The 22,681-nt window shown below is 36.3% G+C and overlaps 8 protein-coding genes across 8 annotated transcripts; 4 read left to right on the top strand and 4 right to left on the bottom strand. All coding sequences in view use genetic code 12, as the record gives it.

Moving 5' to 3' along the window:
- Window positions 1-19: 19 nt before the first annotated feature.
- SPE2 (adenosylmethionine decarboxylase SPE2) lies at window positions 20-1,246 on the bottom strand (the record flags this gene model as incomplete). The annotated part of the gene is made up of 1 exon (XM_064994954.1): window positions 20-1,246. The coding sequence occupies one exon, from the start codon at window positions 1,244-1,246 to the stop codon at window positions 20-22; it is 1,227 nt and encodes a 408-aa protein (XP_064851026.1).
- An 843-nt stretch (window positions 1,247-2,089) lies between these two features.
- On the bottom strand, window positions 2,090-4,681 carry DASC09_013520 (STE20 family serine/threonine-protein kinase; the record flags this gene model as incomplete). Its single annotated transcript, XM_064994955.1, has 1 exon — window positions 2,090-4,681. The coding sequence occupies one exon, from the start codon at window positions 4,679-4,681 to the stop codon at window positions 2,090-2,092; it is 2,592 nt and encodes an 863-aa protein (XP_064851027.1).
- Window positions 4,682-5,847: 1,166 nt separating this feature from the next.
- On the top strand, window positions 5,848-6,546 carry DASC09_013530 (TMEM14 family protein; the record flags this gene model as incomplete). The annotated part of the gene is made up of 2 exons (XM_064994956.1): window positions 5,848-6,206; window positions 6,300-6,546. 2 exons carry the CDS (start codon window positions 5,848-5,850, stop codon window positions 6,544-6,546), a joined length of 606 nt encoding a protein of 201 aa, XP_064851028.1.
- A 644-nt stretch (window positions 6,547-7,190) lies between these two features.
- RKM4 (ribosomal lysine N-methyltransferase) lies at window positions 7,191-8,771 on the bottom strand (the record flags this gene model as incomplete). Its single annotated transcript, XM_064994957.1, has 1 exon — window positions 7,191-8,771. The coding sequence occupies one exon, from the start codon at window positions 8,769-8,771 to the stop codon at window positions 7,191-7,193; it is 1,581 nt and encodes a 526-aa protein (XP_064851029.1).
- Window positions 8,772-9,234: 463 nt separating this feature from the next.
- Window positions 9,235-10,827, top strand: DASC09_013550 (Sog2 protein; the record flags this gene model as incomplete). The annotated part of the gene is made up of 1 exon (XM_064994958.1): window positions 9,235-10,827. The coding sequence occupies one exon, from the start codon at window positions 9,235-9,237 to the stop codon at window positions 10,825-10,827; it is 1,593 nt and encodes a 530-aa protein (XP_064851030.1).
- Window positions 10,828-11,517: 690 nt separating this feature from the next.
- DASC09_013560 (AMP deaminase) lies at window positions 11,518-13,920 on the top strand (the record flags this gene model as incomplete). Its single annotated transcript, XM_064994959.1, has 1 exon — window positions 11,518-13,920. The coding sequence occupies one exon, from the start codon at window positions 11,518-11,520 to the stop codon at window positions 13,918-13,920; it is 2,403 nt and encodes an 800-aa protein (XP_064851031.1).
- A 143-nt stretch (window positions 13,921-14,063) lies between these two features.
- On the bottom strand, window positions 14,064-15,074 carry DASC09_013570 (PRCC domain-containing protein; the record flags this gene model as incomplete). The annotated part of the gene is made up of 1 exon (XM_064994960.1): window positions 14,064-15,074. The coding sequence occupies one exon, from the start codon at window positions 15,072-15,074 to the stop codon at window positions 14,064-14,066; it is 1,011 nt and encodes a 336-aa protein (XP_064851032.1).
- Window positions 15,075-15,858: 784 nt separating this feature from the next.
- DASC09_013580 (uncharacterized protein) lies at window positions 15,859-18,032 on the top strand (the record flags this gene model as incomplete). Its single annotated transcript, XM_064994961.1, has 2 exons — window positions 15,859-17,995; window positions 18,019-18,032. The coding sequence occupies 2 exons, from the start codon at window positions 15,859-15,861 to the stop codon at window positions 18,030-18,032; spliced, it is 2,151 nt and encodes a 716-aa protein (XP_064851033.1).
- Between the last annotated feature and the right edge of the window lie 4,649 nt (window positions 18,033-22,681).

Raw genomic sequence — 22,681 nt, forward strand, 5'->3', positions numbered from 1 at the left:
GTGGAAAACTATTTTCCCATCAGATCTTAACAAAATTAACATAAAGCAATTTATACTCGTCAATATCATACATGATCTTTTCCACCCTTTTATAACCCTTGAGTTCCACATTCTTCAACAACTTGAAACTGTTATTAGTATCGTCTTGCTTACCACTCATCCCAAGTCTGGAGTTGAATTCATCTTTCAATTCGAAAATAGTGAAGCAAAAGCAGCCTGGTTGAAATATCTTCAAAATCTTCTTCAAGACTTCCAAGTTGTTGGTGTTCAATTCATAAGGATTAACATTCGTCTCGAAACTAGCATATGACCATCCAGATTCAGGTGTAATGTGCAAGGTGTAGTAACTCGAATTATCAACAATAGAATTAGATGAGAAACCACATGGATTGAAGCTGAAACAATTACTTTTGATATCATGGCTTCCCTCAATCTCATACAAGTGTGCTAAGCCCGATTCTTTAAAAGTAATTTCTCCGATCTTGTGACCGTCAAATTCTCCATTAACAGTTTCGATCCCGCATTTTGATAAGAATTTTTGGGTGTTGAATACAGTTGTCACTTCATCTGATAGCCTTGTCATCAAAATTTCAAATGTTTCATCTTTAAATTCTGAAATCAATTTCTTCTTAGCAACGTCCGAAGCAATAATCGAATTTACTGGCAAATTATTAGCGTTGATGAAACCAACACCAGAAGTAAACAAATGCCAATGGTCTTTGTTAGATTTACCAACAATATAGGAATCACCTCCAGGGAAATATTTATCCAAATATTCAACCTCGTTATTCCAGTTTTGGTGCAATTCCACTTGCTTTTGAGGAAACATGAATGACCTTCTAGAGTAAAACACTTTGAAAGCAGGGAATTTGGTCAAATCCCATTGCAAATATTCTTTAACCAATTTAAATAGCTTCTCAATGCACAACAAAGTGGTGGTTGTTCCACAAGTTTTTAAGATGATCTTATTGTTGAAGACAAACAAGGAAGATTCGGAAAGTAAGTACGCGTCCATATTGTCAGAAGAGATTTGGGACAAGATTTTGCAATTGATGTCGTCTAACAAGCTTTCCACCTGGTTAAGAGGAATGCATCTGAAGCCATTATTTGGCAAGTTTTCAATTGGTGATAACCATATTTCGAGCAATTTTTCTGGACCTTCGAAAGCATCAGTAGAATCCAAATTTTCGACATTTTTATGGTTGATGCTCAGATATTCGCATTGGTAGGAGATTGATGGTGCCATTTTTGCTGCTCTCTTTTTTTTTTTTTTTTGTACGGGAAGAATATTTTTTTGTATTGCTTTGTCTATGTGTGTATGGTCTATCGTCGTCTAATAACCTTTCTCGATGCAAAAAAGAGGCCCCAGCGTTTTATGATTCAGTTATTGGTAAAAGTTTTGGCCTAAGTTGTAGCGTAGTACAACGTCAAATTGTGAGGAAGGTGATTTTTGTATCAAACGTAAAACAGCTGTAAAGCGGGTGTTATCTAGGTTTCGCAGGATGAGAAATTATACGTAAGAATTCCTTTGACATTAAAGGCTTTGCTTTGGATTGTGGGTGTTTACTATTGTGTTTCTTGGTTCTTTTATGCTCTCTCCGTTGGTAATGTCCCTAAGAAATATACCTTGGTGCAGACAGACCTATGCTCTTGTATGATTTGATCCGTGATATTAGGTCAAGTGAATCAAATAATAAATCAGGATAAACAAATTCCTTGTTGTTTTGGGCACGTCTATTTGTGTTGAACAGGTTCCTATAAAAGAAGATAAAGATATACTCTTCCTCTTTGAATTGTTCTTGTTGTTCGTGGAGACTGACTGATTATGACAAAAAATGGTTTATGAAAATTTTATGCCGGACTTTTTTCCTTCTTTTTTTTTTTTTTTTTTTTATCCTAATTTTTTTTTTTTTTCTTGGCCTCGTTGCCAGTTGGTTGTGCAGCCGGTTTACAACATGGAATCAAATAAAATAAAATATATTACAAAGTATAGTATAAATATCGAAACATTAATATCCAATCCCAGGAAATAACAAAAAACAAACAGAAATAAACCGCACATCAAAAAAAATGGTCCTGCCACACCGCATCACTCATTCCAACGCTCAAGAACTCCTTCTGCCCATCTACTTAAGAGCAATTCTTCTACATTGTCCTTAGTTCTCTCTTCCTTTATTGGTTTTTCATTCCTCAACCCTTTAGGTATGAGTCTATCATACAACTCATCTTCAGCCTCTAACATCACTCCAAAATCCGGTCCTTTTGGAGCACATCTTTGCCTGTCGACTTGCAGAATGATTCCTCTCAAGTAACTCAACATTACAGTAAAGTCTGCTTCAGAATTAAACGAGTTGCATAGAGCATGGTTCAAAGCTTGAATTTTCCCTGAAGCTTCCCCATCATCATCAATAGATTCTCTCACATGTGCCAAAGAATTATTGCAATATTGGGAGAATTGGTGCTGAATAGGTGATTTCTTTGGCAGTTGTTGTTGTTGTTGTTGTTGTTGCGACGTTGGGAAGAAATCATTACCACGAGATCCTCTTGATTGTCTGAATTTTGGACTTTTTTGCAGTTCTGGGCTATCGAACAAGTTATTACCTCGGTTACGAGGCACTTTGGTTGGAGACTTTTGAAAGCCCGAAGAGTTTCTTTCCAATCCCGAGGATTGTGATTTAATGGAACACATCTCCTCCTTAATTTCAAAATCAAACAAACTCACCTTGCTGTCATTATTCCCAGTGCCGACAAGACCTCCATTATTAGAAGGTGATGGAGTATATTTGTTTGACGATTTACTAGTACTTCTAACTATCTCTCCCCCAAAAACATTATCTTGTGGTTGTTTTTCACCATTGTCAAAATTGAGTTTATAGTTTAAGTCAACAAACATTGAAGACTTGGAACTCTTCAAAGGCCTGTTATTATCCTGTGGGTAATTAGACCTTCCCTCAGGAGACAATTTTGCGTGAGATCCTATGCCATATAAGCTTTGTGATTTAGTCATGCCTTTAGTATTACCAAAAAACTTTGGAGTTTGTGGCAATTGGTTCATTAAATGTTGCTTCGATAATTGTGAATTCGACCTACTAAGATTGTCACCATGGGATTGCGATCTGGAGTGAGAAAGCTTCATGCTCTCCTTACTACTACCATGAAAGTGTGAATGGCTATGCGAGTGCATGTGTTTTTTTGAGCTATTGCTTCTGTTTAAACGTTTTGAGTTGTTCCTGGTTGGGCTTTCTTGGGGAGTTATACAATCCGGTAGATTTTTTGATGAAGAGTTATTGACGTTAGCGACGGAACTTCTTCCTGAATGGTGGGATTTCTTTGTTGGAGAGGTGTTAGTGCTTTGACACTCGTTGATGGATAATTTTTTCAAAGAGTTCGAAACCTTCAAATCCTCTCTTGACGATATTTTTTTGGGTGATGTTCCTCCCACAGATGATGACGAGGATGCTGAAAGTTGTGATATTGGTGATATATTTCTGGTTAAATTATGATTGTTGCTAGTGGAGTCGTTATTGTGCGTTGTGTAGCGGTTCGATTTTGACATTAATGAGCTCGAAGAAGAAGAATTAGAAGATAATGAAGGAGAAATGAGTGGGTCATTATTCTGCTTTATTGTTGATTGCTCATTGTCCTCGATTTTCAGATCATCAAAATCAAAAGTGATTTGACTTGTTGGTTGGGAAGCTAAGCTGGTTTGTGAGTTTATAGATCCGGATGATTTTTTAGAATCTTGTCTGGATGCCAATAGAACATTTGGATTGTTATTGGTTTTGTTAGTTTTTTCGCCGTTGCTTTCGGTATTGGCCAATTTCCTTTTCAAGTTTATTGCTTCCAACAATTCTGAGTTTTTACCGGCACTTTTAATGAACGGGTGGTTCAACAACTGTTTTGCAGTCGGTCGCATTGACGGATTTTTTTGTAAACATAGTTTGATGAAATCATGAAAATTCTTGGAGTAAACTTCACCGGTATTTGGATTTTTTGGTGGTAGTGCTGGCGAATTATTTTTTGGAATTAGAAACAACACTTTTAATGGATGGATGTTGGATAATGGGGGCTTTCCCAACGCCAATTCAATAGCAGTGATACCAAGTGACCAAATATCGGTTTTATAATTATAATCATGTTGTAAAATGACTTCAGGAGACATCCAAAATGGGGTACCGACAAAAGTATTTCTTTTAGAGAGGTTATTTGATAACTGGGTCGCGACTCCGAAATCTACGATTTTGACATCACCATTGTTGTCATCGACCAAAATGTTAGCAGCCTTAATATCTCTATGGATTTTGTTATTGGAATGAAGATAGTATAGCGCTTTGATTATTTCGCGACAAATGACGGCAATTTGCTTTTCGGTAAATGAGTTGATGGAAACCAATAAGTCAAGACACGACCCTCCATTCAAGATTTCCATGATGATTGAAAGCTTGTAACTGTTAACATAACATCCATAATACTTGATGATCTGAGGGAACTTGCAAGTTGAAAGGATTGTGATTTCTTTTTGAATTTCATTGATGTCTTCATCTGAGGATTCAAGGTCTATCTGTTTGATGGCGACGATTTGGTTGGTTATCTTATCCCGTGCTTTATAAACGACCCCAAAAGAGCCTCTTCCAAGTTGTTCTAAAAGCTCGAATTGCGAGGCTGAATAGGATCTTGCCATTGGTTGTGTGATATGTGCCAATCTATTTGTATTATGGTGAGATTAGCAATGTTGGTGGCTAGGGCTATGTACTGTTGGGGGATTTTATTTTCAATGGTATAAAATAGAAGATTACTTTGTTAACTCTAATTTTTGTAAATAGAGAGCAACAAAAGAAAATAAAAATAGAAATAAAAAAATAGAAAATTGACGTGACAGATGCAAATGAGAATTATCCAATGTTTTAAAGGATTGTAATTGGAGGGAATGATACAAAATTACGCTGGATGGTGAAAACTTTGTACCATCGCCGCTTTGGGAAATTGATAAACACACACCCCCTGTCTCACACCCCCTTGTACAAGTATTGGAGATCTTGTTGACCACGCTTAATTAACAAGCTTAAGTTAGAGGATAGATGTCCACAGCATGTCTGCTACGACATGCTGGTGGGTCATAGGCCTGCCTGCCTGCCTTGGTCTAGTCAGAAATCGATACGATGCGTGACTCATGATTCCCCAATGGATTTGGATGTTGCCGCTTAACTAGCGAAATCGGCGAGGAAATTATTCTTCTGCTTTTCAGTACTTACAATTAAAAGATAAGTGTGGTGATCAGTATCCAGAGAAATATATTTGTGTACGGTATTGTGCAGAATGGCTGTTACAAAATCCTGTACCGTTACCTGCTTATCTATCTCTATGACGTATAGAAAAGGATATGTTTCCAAAATCTTGTCTTCTTCTTTATACACCCGCCATTCTAAGCCTGTCAAAAAAAAAAAATAGCGGTCATCGGTTTTTAGATCATTCTTTGTATCCATTGCTGGCATTGTGGTGGCAAATCCTTAGAAAGATCCCGAAGATGATGGCAATTTGTTTTCTTTTGTTTTATTATTATCATTAGTGCCAATTCTGTGCTCAAACAATTGCCACCATACGTTTTTCCTTGATTGGTAAACGTGATTAAATATCCACACGCGGTCCTATGTAAAGTAAGTAGATTTAATCCAAATAGGGGCTTATTCCTCTAGATTTACATCTTAATCATCCATCCATGTTGGTCAGGGGGTAACATACCCTGTGGGAATATGTATTGCAAAAAAAAAATGGATTTGTGTTACACAAATACACACACTATAGATATACTTTATAGTCATATATTCCACGTTACAGTATACAGTAACAATGACAGATGAAACCTCCCCTTTACTCGATAGTAGCACTGTCTCTGCCCCAAAAGTATATTCAAAAGCGTTTCAAAACCCAATCACCGGCTCCACAGAGCATCTCAATCAAATTACTAATTATGCGCCAATAGAATATTCCGAAGATATTGAAAGCTTGGTTGAGCATCAACACGATGAAAGCTGTAACATTGAATATTTGAATAGAATAAGAAAGAATAGAATAAGAAAGACATTGATACTCTCCGGAATCACCGTGTATCTAGTGGTGTTTATTCTAGAGCTTCTAGGAATCCTAGAAGTCCCATTTGGTTTCATCATGGGTTTTTTATTGGCCGTTGGTGGTGTCATGGGCTATAGGTAAGTGTTTTAGTTTGTCTTTCCCCTCTTTTTTCTATCTTTGTTTCTCCTCTAAATTATTTACATGTACTAACAAATATCCTCGTCATCTAGAAAAAAAGGCTCTGTACCATCACTAATCATGGGATTGTTGTTTTCAATCATATTTCTTATTTCCGGATCTTTTACTTACGCAAAAAATCCTGTAGGTTATAAGATCGCCTTTGCTGTATCAATTACTTTAACGATTGTTGGTATCCACAGAAGTCTTATAACAAGGTTCCAAAGCTATGTGCCCTTGATGTTATTTACCTTGGGTGCGCTATCTACGGGCTACTATACTTTCAAGTTTGTTATATGAGACGTTTGTTGCACCTGCCTAACCAAGCTGGTGTTTTAAATTGATCTATTGTTAATGATTACGTTTTTTACTTTTATTTATTCTATTTAGTTATTACTAGAGCTATTTTTTTCTCTTTATGATTCCATATTTTTTGCTTTTGGTTCTGGGCCATTTTCTGTTACTTCTTTCGATGATATTGCTGTATTTTATCATTGATTGATACATTCCGTGTTGTAACCTACTAGATGTTATTTGCTGGTCAGAAATTTATAATTCTTCAAGTGGTGGACTAAAAGTGAAGGAATGGATTTATGTGTAGCAAGAATGAATGTAATTGCCTTTTAATTCTTAATCCAACTGATGGCTCAATATGTGGTCCTAAAAGAGAAACAACGGACAGTAGTCAGAGCCATGGTTTTGGATCATTCTTTGCAAAACTAAAATCTGCTTACCCAGTTCAGTTTTTGTCTATTCTAAACTTTCCTATGCCTTGTTGAACATTAAAACTCATTCTCCTCATTTATTAACCAGTTGTTAAGTCTGTTTATTTAAAAGTGGAAAATACAAACACAAATTACATATATTTCATTGGAGTTTATGTTATATTAAATGACAGCGATAAAACAATATTACTAATACAAGAGATTCTAATCTAAACAAGATCATTTCTTGGTCTTTCTTCTCTTTTTATCTCCACCTTCAAACTCAATATACTTCTTCATGAGGTTTCTAAGCAATTTTTCGTCTGGTACGGCTGTAAACTTCTTATCAGTAAAGTATGTCTTGCATCTCCTGATAGAATTAATTTCACAACGAAGAACACAATGTGCCATCTCTTTGCGAGAAAATTCTTTTGGTACATCCAATTTGGAACTAGTACCAACAATCATTGCAGGATACTCTGATAATCTGGAATCCAAGATATCTTGATAGTTTTTTTCGGCTGCCACAGTGATCTTGTTTGCATTAATCAATTGCAAAATCTTCTTTGTGAAACGTTTAATGAATTTGTTTTTTTCTTCCAAATTTGCAAGCTGTGTGTATTTCATCTTATAAATTTCGTCATTTTCAACAGATAATACACTAGTTAAGATCTGTATGATAAAGTAGAATTCTGGAGATATTCCACCATCAATATAACACTCATAAACTTCATTAATAATTTCATTTTTGTTGTCGTCGTCTTCTTCATCACTCTCCTCCTTCTCTTCTTCGGTCTCATCATCTTGTTGCACCTCATCTACGAAATTTTCATTGAACTCCTCATCCTTAGAAATAATCTTCAAAATTTCCTCGATAACTTCCCTTGATACACCATAATTTTCAATGAAAACTTTTTTCAAATTATCAAGCGCCACTTCCCCGAAATCATATTTTGAGGCCTTCCATTCAACATAGCCATAACGTCTCAAGATTTCTGCGTTTGGATGCTCACCATATGTATTGTACACTTGTTTTCCCTTAGAAATATTCTTAATGGCTTTCATTACCAATGAGCCATTCTCGTACGTAAGGTTAGCGTTCACCAAATTAGTATCAGCATTAAGTGTATCCGCCAAACATACCATTGCTTTAATAGGTTCTTCTTCAACGTCTTCCTCATCTTCATCTTCATCTTCATCTTCGTTTTCTCCTTTATCCTTATTTTCGTTATAAAGAGCTTTTTCAACATCAAATGAATAAGACTGTATCAAAGATGCAATCCGATGAAAATTGGAAATAGTGAATTCTTCCACATATGTTTCAAGTCCAAGATCCTTCAAGCCACTATCACGTAAATTTGCGTACATTTCTTCCGACTCTTGCTTCCCAATACGACCAACTATAAATGATGGTTTCAATTCAGCTAATTCCTCATCATTCCAAAACATCAAATTGTCGAATTTTTCTGGTAGTACCTGGAAATATCCATAAAATTTACTGTCCTTTTTTTTTATGGATAACTCATAGAAAATACACAAGATCAAGACTTCCCACTGCGAATATTGTTCAAGAACCTCGTTAGCTTTCCCTTCATCAAGTTTCATGAAGGCTTCACAAGTCTCGTAGTTTAATATAGAATCCTTTGGAAGAGTGAAAAGAGCATCTCCAGTTTTGATATCTTCAACAGCGATTATCCCACGGCCTTGGTGTTGTGATCTAAGATCAGCAATTTCAATTTTAGAAGAAATCGTAACTCCATTATTGGTAAGGCATTCTATGAACCCTTGTGTTTTTGAGGAAAAATCAGACTCGACAGTCATATTATTAACTACTTTTTTTTTAAGGCAGTGAAATCTAAGAACCTTAGATAAAATTAAAGTCTAAAATTTTTTTTTCAAAGAATTTTTTTTTCCTACATGCTCATCGGGGGTTTATCAACCTCTTCATATGTGCAACATGAAACATAGGAAATCTCCGAAAACGACAATTGGGATATTAGAAATACAAGAACCGATATTATAGGATAAAGCAACAAATCTAGAAATAAAACAACTTAACGTTTGACCAAATAATTAATGTTGGGCTATACAGATTATACCCCTAAGCGCACCGCATTTGGGAAGACGAAACGGAAAGAAGAAGAAGAAAAAAAAAATACCACCAAGCTCGCTAGTTGATTTCCAAAAACAACAGCTAAAGAACAAAAAACAGCACAGAACAAAAAAGAACCTGCAATCAAAGCAGAAAATAAGTAGTGACTTAGTGACATCATTAGCGCAACAAATGAATGTATTGTCTATGGGTGCTCCTCAATCTCTCGACCCACAGCAGCAAGCTGTACCACCGAGATCTTCGAAACGGAAGCCATTCTTAAACGAGAATCTTGATGCCAGTAATAGCATATCTAAACCAAACATAACTAATAACGGGTCTACACCTAAAAATGAAATGAAATATATTATTGAAGAATCTCAGAAAGATCATGACAAGCAAACACTGCACATTTCAACATCCAGAAGAATCAGATCAAACACTGTTGGTTGGTCCAGTGGAAGTGCGAACAACAAAAACCAATTTATTAACACGCCTCACGGAGCGTCCGGTCATTTAACCCCAAGCACCAGCAGTGCTACCAATAGTACTAGTAGCGGATCAAATGATTTGAATGTCGACAAGTCAAACGCATATTTCAAAAGATTATCAACCTTACCAGAAAAGAAACCAACGTACAAGCAGCGAAATAAGGTTACGCTTGTTTCTAGAAAACTTTTATTTTCACTCAGTGAAATGTATTCGGCAATCAAAAGATTCAATATTATTGGGAATAATGATCTGGCCATATCAGAGAAAATGGCAGTATCGTTGTCCTTGGCGAAACGTCAAATTAATAATCTTGTGGAGGTATTGGAGAATGTTGAAAGAGAAAATGATCTTGATGCTCCTAGATCTCCAGATATTGTGTTCAAAGTTTTTAAGAAGAATATTGCAAACTTCAAAGAGGTTATCAAACATCTACTTGATAATCTTGTATTCTTCACTGATAAAGTGGATGTTTGTTTTATAAGGATGTTATTGTTATCAGTTTTTGGATGCTTCAATGAACTTTATAACGCACTGGTGGCCCTTGATCCTGAAGGTAGTGCTATCACTATGAAGAAGCCGATGATTTCTAAGGTTCTGTCTTCACCGTCTCTTTTTTCACAACCTGCGAAATCTCTTGCTTCTAAGCAACTATTGATTCCAAAAACCAGTTCCAAATCACAATTGGCTGGCGCACGAATCAGTGTAGTTGACCCAAAAGATGCTAAATTATATGCCAGCTCTCAAAGTGCTATAACCACTGCTCAAAGAGTTTGTAAAGTAGTCATTGAAACTATGAACAAGCAATATGCCAACGAAATCCAAGGCCATCAAGGAGCGGAAGAATTGCTACACAAATGTGGGAAAACCCAAGCGTATGCCAGAAAATTAGATTCTGCTTTGGCATTATTGACAAGAAGTGCTTTTGACCATTCGAATTCTGAAGAGCAATATCAATCATTTATTACTGAGCAAGAGCAATGCAAAAGAATTTTCCTTATTGATTTTGACAGCTTTATTACTACAGTCATCCAAATTCTTGCCCTGTTTAAGGATATGATGAATGATTTCCCTGAACTTCGAAGTTTACGCGCGGATATGTCATTACTTTCAAGAACCTCAAAGGAGCTTATCGCTATTTTCAAACCAGATGCTACTAAGAATGAAATTCCGATGTCATCATCTACTGATAGTGGCAACTCTGTAGTAACACAACCTTTGCCTTCAAGCGCGGCGAGCATCACCTTCAATGTGGAAAGTCCGGTGATGACTAAAAGCATGAAAGGTTTACCTTGAAAGGTTTCTGCTAAATGAATAATTGGAAACCCCATATTTTTTTATTATCATTATTATTGTTAATCTCTTGTATTATATTTTTGTTCTTTTTTATTTATTTATTATTATTTTTTATTATTATTTTGCTTTATTTTACATTGCTATTTTCGCTATTGGAGGGCCCATATATATGAATAAATCTTCTTTTTTTTTCTTTATTATCTTCTTTTTATTCCCAGTTTGTTTCCGAGAGTTTCACAAATCTTGGTTGTTTCTCGGTACAACTGTGATTAGTGTGCCACGCAGTTATGGGAACTAAAAAAAAAAGGAAAGTTTCCTCACGGCAGGCTAACGGAATTTAGAGCCCCATATGTTACTTACGATGAATGAGCTCCGAATAGTAGAAGGCACCTCATGGATACGTTAGGGCTTATGTAGTATACTTATGGTCTTCTGCCAATTAATATTACCTTTCGCTTATTAAATATAGTTTTGCATAAGCTCCAACTTCCTGGCTCTTTTTTTTACCCCTTTCCTTTTTTTATCAAATTTAAAAAAAAAAAAAAAAAAAATTAAAAAAAATCCTCAGACTATCACCCTAAAAGAAGCGACAAAAGCTGAAAAGGAGAAAGGTCCCACTCACTTCAGCCCATCAGTACACAATCCTAGAATTAGAAGAGGCTAGACTAATTAATTCAAACGGCTGTAATCATGAGTATGCCAGATAACAAGGGTCTTGTCTTTTGTAAAGAAAATGACTTTGATGATGAAGATCTTACTTCCCATCACTATGGTGTGGAAGACGACGTGGAGGAAAGTGATGAAGAATTGAACTCTTTAGGACTTTCATCAAGAAAGGGCATTTCAATTCCTCAAAAGAAACTTTCCAAGTCTCACTCCTTTGTCGACGATAATAATCATGTTCTTTCCGCCAATTATTCCTATACTGAGGACAAGATGATTCAAGCTCACGATGCTAAACTTACAGCGCTTAACCAGTCTCCACAATCTTCTCCAGGTTTCCCAAGTAGAAGGGTATCCCGTAGCTCTTCTGTTGTTGAATATCATATGCCTCCTCCACCTCCTAAATCACCAAGTAGTCATAAGAGTCTCTTTGATAGTCACATCAAAGATGTCAGTAGCGCGTCCGATAAAGTTTCCTTATTGCCAGCTAATTTTGCGCCAATAAAGTCAGCTAGCCATTCCAAAAACATTAATTACAAGAATATTGATTCGGATTATGCTGATGATGAGCCAGTTTCTCAGGAATTGATCCAGATTTTAAAGGACGTCAAACTCAGTTTGCAATTGAGAGAAAAATATCAAAGATTATCAATGCAAAGAGATGATCAAAATCCAAAAAATCAGGATAATTGGAAGATTTATCCTGAGCCCCCAAGTAGAGCTTGGAATCCGGAAGCAAAAGAACTAAATAAAGATATGCCTAAAGTCACTATGGATCATGATCAATTTAATTTTGACTCAATTGATATTCCTGGTGAAGATCAAACCTTTTATTATAAACTTGATGATAGTGGGGTGTATCAAGTTTACGATACAGAAGATGATACTGCTCTTATTGAATTGCCATCATTAAAGGAATATTATATTGACTTGGAAAAGATCATTGCCATGTCATCTAACGGCCCTGCTAAGTCATTTGCATTTAAGAGATTGCAATATTTGGAATCTAAATGGAATTTGTATTCGCTTCTTAATGATTATCAAGAAACAGCTTCATCAAAAAAGAATCCACACAGAGATTTTTACAATGTCAGAAAAGTTGACACACACGTTCATCATTCAGCATGTATGAATCAAAAACATTTATTGCGTTTCATTAAGAAGAAAATTAGAACCTCGAGAGATGAAAAGGTTATCTACAGAGATGGCAAAGTGTTGACCTTGAACGAAGTATTTGAATCTTTGAATTTGACGGCTTATGATTTAAGTATTGATAGTTTGGATATGCACGCCCATAAGGATACTTTCCACAGATTCGACAAATTTAATTTAAAATATAATCCAATTGGTGAGTCGAGATTGAGAGAAATTTTCTTGAAAACTGATAATTTCATCAATGGAAGATTCTTGGGGGAAATCACTAAAGAGGTATTCAATGATTTGGAACAATCTAAATATCAGATGGCGGAATATCGTATTTCCATTTACGGTAGATCGGCTGATGAATGGGAAAAGTTGGCTGGTTGGATAATTGATAATAAAATAATTTCTCACAATGTCAGATGGTTGATTCAAGTACCAAGATTATATGATATTTACAAAAAGAATGGACAAGTGAATAATTTCGAAACCATTATCAAAAATTTATTTGAACCATTGTTTGAGGCCACCAAAAATCCAAAGAAATACCCAAAGATTCACATTTTCTTGGAAAGAGTCATTGGTTTCGATTCCGTCGATGATGAATCGAAACTCGATAGAAGAATTCACAAGAAATTCCCACATGCCAAGAATTGGACCTTTGAGCAAAACCCTCCATATTCTTACTATTTGTATTATTTGTATGCCAACATCACTGCATTGAATCATGTTAGAGCCCGTCGTGGATTCAATACATTTGTGCTCAGACCTCATTGTGGTGAAGCCGGTGATCCAGAACATTTATGTTCCGCATTTTTAGTTTCTCATAGTATTTCGCATGGTATTTTATTGAGAAAGCTTCCATTTGTACAATATTTGTATTATTTGGATCAAATTGGTATAGCCATGTCTCCATTATCCAACAATGCTCTCTTTTTGACCTATGATAAGAATCCATTCCCTTCATACTTCAAGAAAGGTTTGAACATTTCATTATCCACTGATGATCCGCTCCAATTTTCTTACACTAAAGAGCCATTGATTGAAGAATATAGTGTGGCTGCCCAAATTTACAAGTTGTCCAATGTCGATATGTGTGAATTGGCAAGAAATTCTGTGTTACAAAGTGGTTTTGAAAATAAGCTTAAAAAGAATTGGATTTCTGCAAAAGTTGGAGTTGATGGGCCTGATGGTAACGATTTGGAAAAAACCAATGTACCAGATATCAGATTGGCTTACAGATATGATACTTTGATGAATGAAAGAGAATTAATCCACAAATACACTTGAAAGAATGTTTTTATTTTCGCAATAATTATAATAATGAAAGATTATGTATTACCTTCGAGCTTCGCTCATCTGTAACTTATTATTATTATTATTTTTCTTGTTTTTCTTGTTGTTCTTGGTAAAACAAACAAATAATAAAAAAGTTACCAACCGTATTTTTCCCTGATTTTCCTTTGATTATTCTTTTCTTTCTTGAATTTTTCCTGTAATGCAATGGAATTATCTTCATCATTTGTGAACTTAATCAAAGAGCTCAATTGGTTCTTACTGTTAGCATTATATGTTTTAACATCTTTAATTGCTGTGGGAACAGCACCTTTGGAAATGAGCTCATTATTTTCCTTGTAGAAATCATCCATATTAAATTCCAACACATTGGAATTTTCAGGAATTTTCAATTTCATGGAGTTCTCATTTGATATTGGCTCATTGCCTGGAGCAGACGTTATTGGATCAAGAATTGGAGGTTTAGGAATGGATTCGAGAGATGCATAATTCAAAGACAGTGATTTTTCTCTGGGCGTGCTGACTGAAGGATGATTTGAAGGGAATATACTATGCGAGTCGATACTGAAATTACTTTTTGAGCCACTTTTGGTGGTAATTGGAGGTGAATACTGCTTTTTGCTCTTCTTTTTACGCAATAAGGAGTTAGGTAAGAAAGAAGTAACATTGACTGAGCTTTTGATTTCCAGCTCGGGCATCTCATCTAGTTCATCGTCGGTGAAATACTCAGTCTCTTTATCTCGCACACTGACACCGTTGAATTGGTTCTTGATGGCACCTCCAAGGGTTCTTGTTTTGTAACTCAATGACGCTCCTAAATTCTTCTTCTCACTATTATTATCGTCATCATTCTCTATTAATGGTCTCTTATTATTGTTTTTTGGTGGCGGTAGGAAAGAAGATATACTTATAGGGTTCCTAATTCCACTAGCATCATTTGCCTTAGTAGCTTTTGAAGCTTCATTTGTTGCTCTCTGGTAATTCTCTTTCTTCTCTTTCAATGATTTCAATTCATGCAACTTCCGCCTCTTCACTGACAAGGTCTCTTCCTGTTCTCCTTTCTCTTGAGCCCTTTGTGTTTCAAAATCACTACTGCTACTGGAGTCAGAACTATAACCACCTATTAAACTCTGCAGGCTAACCTTCATAATTGTATCTTGTATATAAAATCTGGGCATCTCATCACCATACAAACCGCAATTTTTATTTTTATTTTTCATACGACATCTGAAAAAAATTGGTAGTGTAAGAAAAAATAAAAAACTCCGCGACGGGGAATTGAACCCCGGTCCCCCGCGCGACAAGCGGGGATTCTAGCCACTAAACTATCACGGATTTAGATATTAGCATAAAATTGCACAAATTCAGGATCTTACAAAATCATTAAGTACCGTATTGAATTTTGTCTTTAAAAAAAAAAAACCGTATTAACCTGCGCTGGGTGGCGTAGTGGGCAGAACCATAGACTAAGAAAGGGTCGCGTGTTCGAACCCCGCTCGCTGCATTAACCACCAGGTCACGTTCAGTACGCTAGCTGAGTAAGGAGTAATACCACTCTGAAGGTAAGATACAAGGGGGTTTTAGTGAGTAAAAATCTCACACTACCGGTAAGGTTGCGTCGCTGGTGTCTTTCGAAGATTTCCTCCTCCCTGGCTAAAAAAAAAAAAAAATAGTGACAGGTTGCTACAAGTCAAAAACATTGCATTTTCCAACCCAAACTCCCGGGTTACCAAAAATATTGGGAGAAAACGGACACCAAATAAGTCGCCATAGCTGCGCATAATTGATCATAATAACCGTACATAAAAAGTGCGATGACCTATATAGCTCTTAGTAGTTAAATATAGGGACTTTATAAAAAAAAAAAAGTATTTATATTGAATTTTGTCTTTAAAAAAAAAAAAAGCTGAAGGTGAAAAAACTGATTTTATCATGAGAACCACTAGAAATAGTAATAAAGCTACTCCAAACTACTCCACCGACCCTACTAATGATCCCCCAATCATTGAAACCCCGGTTTCTTTGGGCTCTTCATTGGATGTTGGCGCAACATCTGAAACCCCGATCCCGATAGCAAACATAAACAAACAAGCTAAAGATCAAGATTCCGATGAAGAAATTACTGATGCAGCCGACAATACTATTAATAGTACTGTTGAAACCTTTTTAACTGCTTCAGAAGATCCTGAAGCGGACCAAAACATGGATTCCAACGCCATTTCTACCCCAACTACCTCTCCAGCAATTAATGTTTCTTCAGTTGATTGCGATCGCAATTCTCATGCAGCATGTGACACTGACATTGACATGCACAATCCTGTTATTCCAACCCAAGCCGTTATTTCTACTGATTTTATTAATGAAAACTCCGAAAACCAAAAAAAAATCGAAAATTCTCAAAACCCAAAAAAAAATTCTGTTTCTGTTCCTTCTGTTTCTGTTCCTTCTGTTCCTGTTCCCTCTGTCTCACCTTCTACTGTCGCCTCTCCAACTACGGCCTCCAATCCGGTGGCTCCAGCTGTCAATGTGACAAGACCAATCCAAACCTATGCTCAAGCCACCGCTGGAGACAAGCGCACACCTCGAGCCACTACAAACACCAATGATCCATCCTTCCAAAACGTGTTGATGAAATTTGAAAGAACTTTCAAATGGGCAAGTCACATCAAAATCCTTGACTTTAAGCACCGCGACGTATTGGAATATGCCATAAGCGAGAAACGCAAATCAGGAAAATTGTTCTCCACCTCCAATCCTGCTATTATTAAATCCAAAGAAAAACGCGAGGAACTCGTCAAGATCATGGAAATTGAAGATTTCTTCCAAAACTACACCAGTTTTAATATGACAAACGAATTCAACAGATTAAGAAACTCTAGAATCAGCTTGGAGAACTACTTGGAATTTATCATGAGCCAACAGCATCTTAAGGATATCTTAATCTACTTTAAGATCCCAAAAGATATCTTTACAGAGTTTCCTCTTGAAAAACACTTGGAATCCATCAAAAACGGACTCACTAAGTTATCCAAAGAACTTGATACTATTACACAGTCATCCAACGAACCAGATAAGGATTTGATCATAATCAGGGAAAACTTAAAAGGGGCCCTCAACCACTTGGTTATTTTTAATAAGAAGATCTGCCTTAACTCAAACTTCATCCCAAACCCTCAGGATACAGGCTCTGATATCTTCAAGAAGGACAGAAATCTTTTAATTGAATATCTTAACATCCACCTTAAAGTTACAGTTGGAAATTATACCTACACGCCAGGGTCTTTGTTAAATACAATGAATAAGGAATCCCATTTAATTGAGATTGAAATGAATTCCGAATTTACTGAATTTAACCGGGAAAAACTTCTTGACCATGTCTTCAATGAATCCGGAATTGATCCATCATCCTTCTTTCCAATCAACACCGTTCACTTTACGGAAGAAGCTAGCAAAGCTGCCAGTATTGTCACTTATGGTTATATTGAAATTGACTCAGGAAAATCCCTTCCACTCTTCAATGACAAAAATTTCCGCTCCAGAGTCATCACGAAATGCGTCCACTGCACTGCATGTGGTTCCCGTGAACACACTCGTTTTGACTGCAAGACGTCATCTTGTGCCATTTGCAAGAAATTATCCCATAGGGCAAAAGATTGTTATTTCAAAAAGCAACAAAGAGCACCTATTGTGAATCCGGAAGATCCAGAAAAACACTCTCCGAAACAAAATTCTGGAAAAGCAGTCAAACCAAACCACAAATCAAACTATGGTTTTCAGACTGTCGAAAAAAGAAAAATAAAACTGAATAAACCGGCTACTCCAGAATATTCTAAACCACATTCAAACCCTTTCGACTTATTGGCAAATGAAGAAGAAAATGTTGATGATTCAATTATTGATGAGGACGATACTTTGGAAAAGAACTACCCATCCAATGAGGAAGATGCTTTAGAGGAAGGCCTCTCTACTGATGCAGACCAATCCATGGATGAACTCGAAACCTCTACAACCCAACACACTGCTACTCTCAGACATCAAACCAAACCAATAGAATTATTGTCCAAGAAAGGTAAATCTAAGAAGCACGCCAAGTTCGCGGCCATTAGCGCCATCAAGCTGGCCCATATTAGCAAGGTCTCCAAAAAGATCCTCGCCTCACCTTCATCCCACCCTCAGGTCCGTGTTTCTCGCAGACATCAAGAAGTAAACTCACAACATCATACTACTTCTTCTGCTGCCAACATTCCTCCTTCACCTACCCCTGCCCGTGATACTGTCACTTCCTCGGCTCTGGCCACTTCTTCTGCCCCTGCTTCTGCCCCTGATTCTGTCCCTGCTTCTGTCCCTACCTCTGTTCCTACCCCTATTACTACCTCACCTCATTCTACCTCACCTCATTCAGCTTCCCCCTTCTCAAAACATCCAACTATCCTGGAAAACTTAGACAAAATGCCCACGCCACTGGAATCATTTACTCCCCGGCCAATGAAGCTTCTGTCAAAAGAACAATCTTCCCCCCTGGAGGATAACAACAACGAAATAAATTCACCTCAATCAGATGGCTCAAATGTCACAAAAAACGCCTCTCATACACAAAATGAGTAAACTATCGATCATTAGTCAAAACATCCAAAGATTGAGATTGGATGACTCCAAAATTCTCCATCTATCAAACCAATATAACATTTCAATGTTTCAAGAACTTAATCTTGGCGAGGACTTCCTCTTCCAACACCAAAACAAAAAAATTTATAAAAATACTCCATCATCCCGCACAGCTATTATAATTGAGGACCACATAAAGGTCGTTGATCATTCATTGCTAACAATTGCAGTACTGAGCCAGCTCCAGGTTTATATCACAGATGCCATTATTGAACAAGATGCCAATAACTGGCTTTGGCTAATCAATATCTACAACCCATCTGCTGATTACCAAAAACAAATCCTCCTTCAAAATCAACTCTCCATCACCCTCCAAACCCAGCTTACCGCTCTCAGAGCGAGAAGCAACAATAAGACCATCAACATTATTCTCGGAGGTGACTTTAATAATTTTGTCAATTCAAGAGACTCTGCTAACTTCCGTTCTCGCGAACAAAGATCGTCCGAGTCGCTTAAAAAGCTAATCAAAACTTTCAAGCTAGCAGATATCTATGAACATCCAAAATTGCACCAGATTAAAAAGAATTGGACTAACCAATCCACCACGGAAGAAAGTAGTCGCAGAATAGATCGTTTTTATATCAGTCAGTCCATGATCTCCGACAAAAACAGATTTCATATTCAAATGTCCCAACAAAACTATCTAAAGTCTTCTTCAACTCACGATTCTATTATTCTTGAAATCAACACTCAACCTCATGCAATGACTTACATCCCCCAACATAATATTATTAAAAATCATATTATTCAATGGCTTCTGAAGATCAAGTTTCCACCCACTGTGAACTCTACTTCAGACCTCATTTCCGAGATTCGCTTGAAGCTGAATTTTTTGACGATGGTACACAAGAAAATAACAGAAAATACTGATGAACCAAATTATTATGACCACATAAGAACTAGGTTCCACCAACACTCCAGACCGCGCCCAATCAAAGCCCTCAAAGCTTCAGATGGCGCTTTATTGACATCACAGCAAGACATGCTTCTAGAAGTAACCAATTACTATCAAAAACTCTACGATGGATCTCGTGGTTCAAAGAGCTCGGAAAATATAGAAAGGTTCATCAACGCCTCCTTGGGAGATCAGATACCACTAACCAACACTGAATCCAACAACTTGAACAAACCAATCACCATGACAGAATTGGAATATGCAGTTACTGAATCCAATACTCAATCCGCCCCCGGGGTAGATGGTATACCATACGGCGTTTATAAGTCTCTCTTTCCTCAGATAAAACACATACTTCTAAAAGAATTTAACCAAATTCTTTCTTCAGGGGAAATTCCATTCAACTATCGAACCATAAAATTCACTCTCATACCAAAACCAAACAAAGATGTTCAAAAAGTGGAGAATTACAGGCCCATAGCATTAATCAACACAAATTTGAAACTCTTTTCCAGCATCATCAACGCCCGTTTGCTCCCGTTCTTGCAAAAAATTATCGGCCCAAATCAAGTTGGTTTCATACCTGAAAGATCCTCCTTCTCTAATATAACAATTTTCGGTGACTTGCTTTCCAGTTTAATATCCCCACAAGACAAGCCACATGTCAATCATTCTACTAACCACCGAATCATGCTTGCTGACTTTGAAAAGGCTTTTGACCAGATTTCCCATCTATACCTTAAAATATTACTTCGAAAACTCAATTTTGGAAAAATGACGGAAACTATTCACGCTATCCTTACCAAAGCCCTCGGAACCATTTGCCTAAATAACATTACAGGCCCTTCTTTCCCATTAAGAAACGGAACCCTTCAGGGCAACCCACTTTCACCAACAATTTTCGCGTTAGCCCTTGAACCTTTTCTAAGAGCCATCCAAAGATTAAATAAAGGATTCAGTTACAACCATAAGATCCAACCAAACATCATCCCCAGAGTCAAATACCTTGCCTATGCAGATGATGTTACCTTATTCTTGAGAGATCATAATGACTTCAAAAACACTATGAAGATAATTCAGGCGTTCGAACAAGTCAGTGGTTCTAAATTAAACAAAAGCAAATCCAGATTAATTGTTCCATGCGATCAAATACCATTCCAGTCCGACTTCCAAATAGATATTGCTGACAATAATTATGAAACCCAATATCTAGGCGTTAAAATTGGGAACTCGAGTCAAACCTGGCCTAATACTCTCCAAAAAGACATCAGCACCAAATATTACATGACCAACATGAGTTCACTACCAATATCAAGTCAAATAGTCGGATATAACACATATATCTTGTCTAAGCTATATTACCACGAGATTCATGCACCTATGCTTCCAGACCAAATAGATTTGCTAGAACAATCCATCAAAAACCAGGTGAACAAAAAACTGAAAATCTCCATGGACACTTTAAAAACAAGCCCATTGAAAGGAGGATATGGCATGGTGGATATCAAAAGCCAATTGAGCTACCGCAAGGCAAAAATCTTTCAACAACTCTTTCTCCAATCTTTAAACCCATATTGCCAGTTACTCCGATTCAAGCTCCAACTAGCAATAAACATGATCATCAAACAAAATCTATCCGAGGAAGAGCAGTCGATACAAGGATATATAAAAACCCAATACTGGTGGCGGTTAATATTGGGTGACCAGATCAATATCAAGAATAAGAGAGAAAGCAGGTCCATACTCAACCAGGTTATAAATCTTCCAATGTTTACCACAGCGGAAAAATGTGCTTTTGTAGCTTGGTATAAATTACTGTCCAAACCAATATCTCAACAACAAACATTGAGCCCAATGAATATCAAACACTCAGACCTTGCCAAGTCCATTCAAGACGGTATACCAACTATCTATCAAATGGAGATCCCAAAACTGGTCATGGAGTTTGAACACAAACAGGGAAGCAAGAAAAAAAGAGCCAGAATTGATAAACATAAATTATCCACCACTTTAACCAATATCCAAGAAGTCACCCAAACGAAACAAAACTCTTTCTGGAAGAGACTCCACAAATACCAACATAATAGCCCTGGTTACTTTGAAAACATACACATATTCCACTTAGGTGCTGAACAATTTTTTACCAACATAGAAAATGTCACTATTGCGGGCTCGAAACCGTCTCTCAAGACCAACAACATGAATCACCAGAACTCCAAGTCAAGATCAAAATGACCCATTTCCTAATTCAATGCCCATTATCAACCGAGTTATGGTCAAGATTGAAAATCCCAATTCCATTAGCATGGAATAACTTAATCGCTCCCAATCATTCAGAATCAACAATCAAAAAGATCGACCGCTACCTATGCTATCAACGCAAACTCTCACGCCTAAGATATCATAACCAAATTGATTGGAACACATCAATTAACAACTTGATTTATATCATTACTACTGGGAGCTGAATAGTCGATCAAAACAAAAAAGAAAAAAAAAATTAACAAAAACAATAACAAAAAAAACATTTTATTTAAATACTAATAATTATCACTAAAGGGTTTTTCACCATAGGATATGGTTTTCCCTAACATATATAATGAGCATTAGCTTATAAGATTTTACATAGATATATATAATTATATATTTATTAATAAATCGAATTTTGAAGGAAAAAAAAAATTTATGGCCGTTGATTCAATGATCTTCTTGCTTGAAAGCAATATCTTTTAAGCGGAGAAGAAAAAATAGGTGGGGAAAAACAAGAAAATAAAATCAAAAAAAAACAAAAAACAACAAAAATTAAAAACCTTAAAAACGCATAAAAACATTTTTTCACAATAATAGGGTTTTTCACCATTAATGGTTTTCCCTTAACACTTTAATTTTCAAACTACATTAGGTAGTTTATGAGATATATAGTTATATAATTAATTAATATATTGAATTTTGTCTTTAAAAAAAAAAACGTATTTATGGTATATGTTTTTTTGATTTTGATTCTTCTTGGTTTTCTAGTTGTTTATGAAAAAAAATTATGTTCATATGATTCTCCGAATGAAATATTGTCAATTTTTATTATTATTTATTGTTACATGATTCCATTTCTTCTATGATTTTGAATAACAATTATTAATGTTATAGAAAGGAATATGATAGAGGAGTAAATTACAGTTTTGATTATTAATAATTATT

Source organism: Saccharomycopsis crataegensis, assembly GCF_037102585.1.
Source record: "Saccharomycopsis crataegensis DNA, jcf7180000000073, whole genome shotgun sequence".
NCBI lineage: Eukaryota > Fungi > Ascomycota > Saccharomycetes > Ascoideales > Saccharomycopsidaceae > Saccharomycopsis > Saccharomycopsis crataegensis.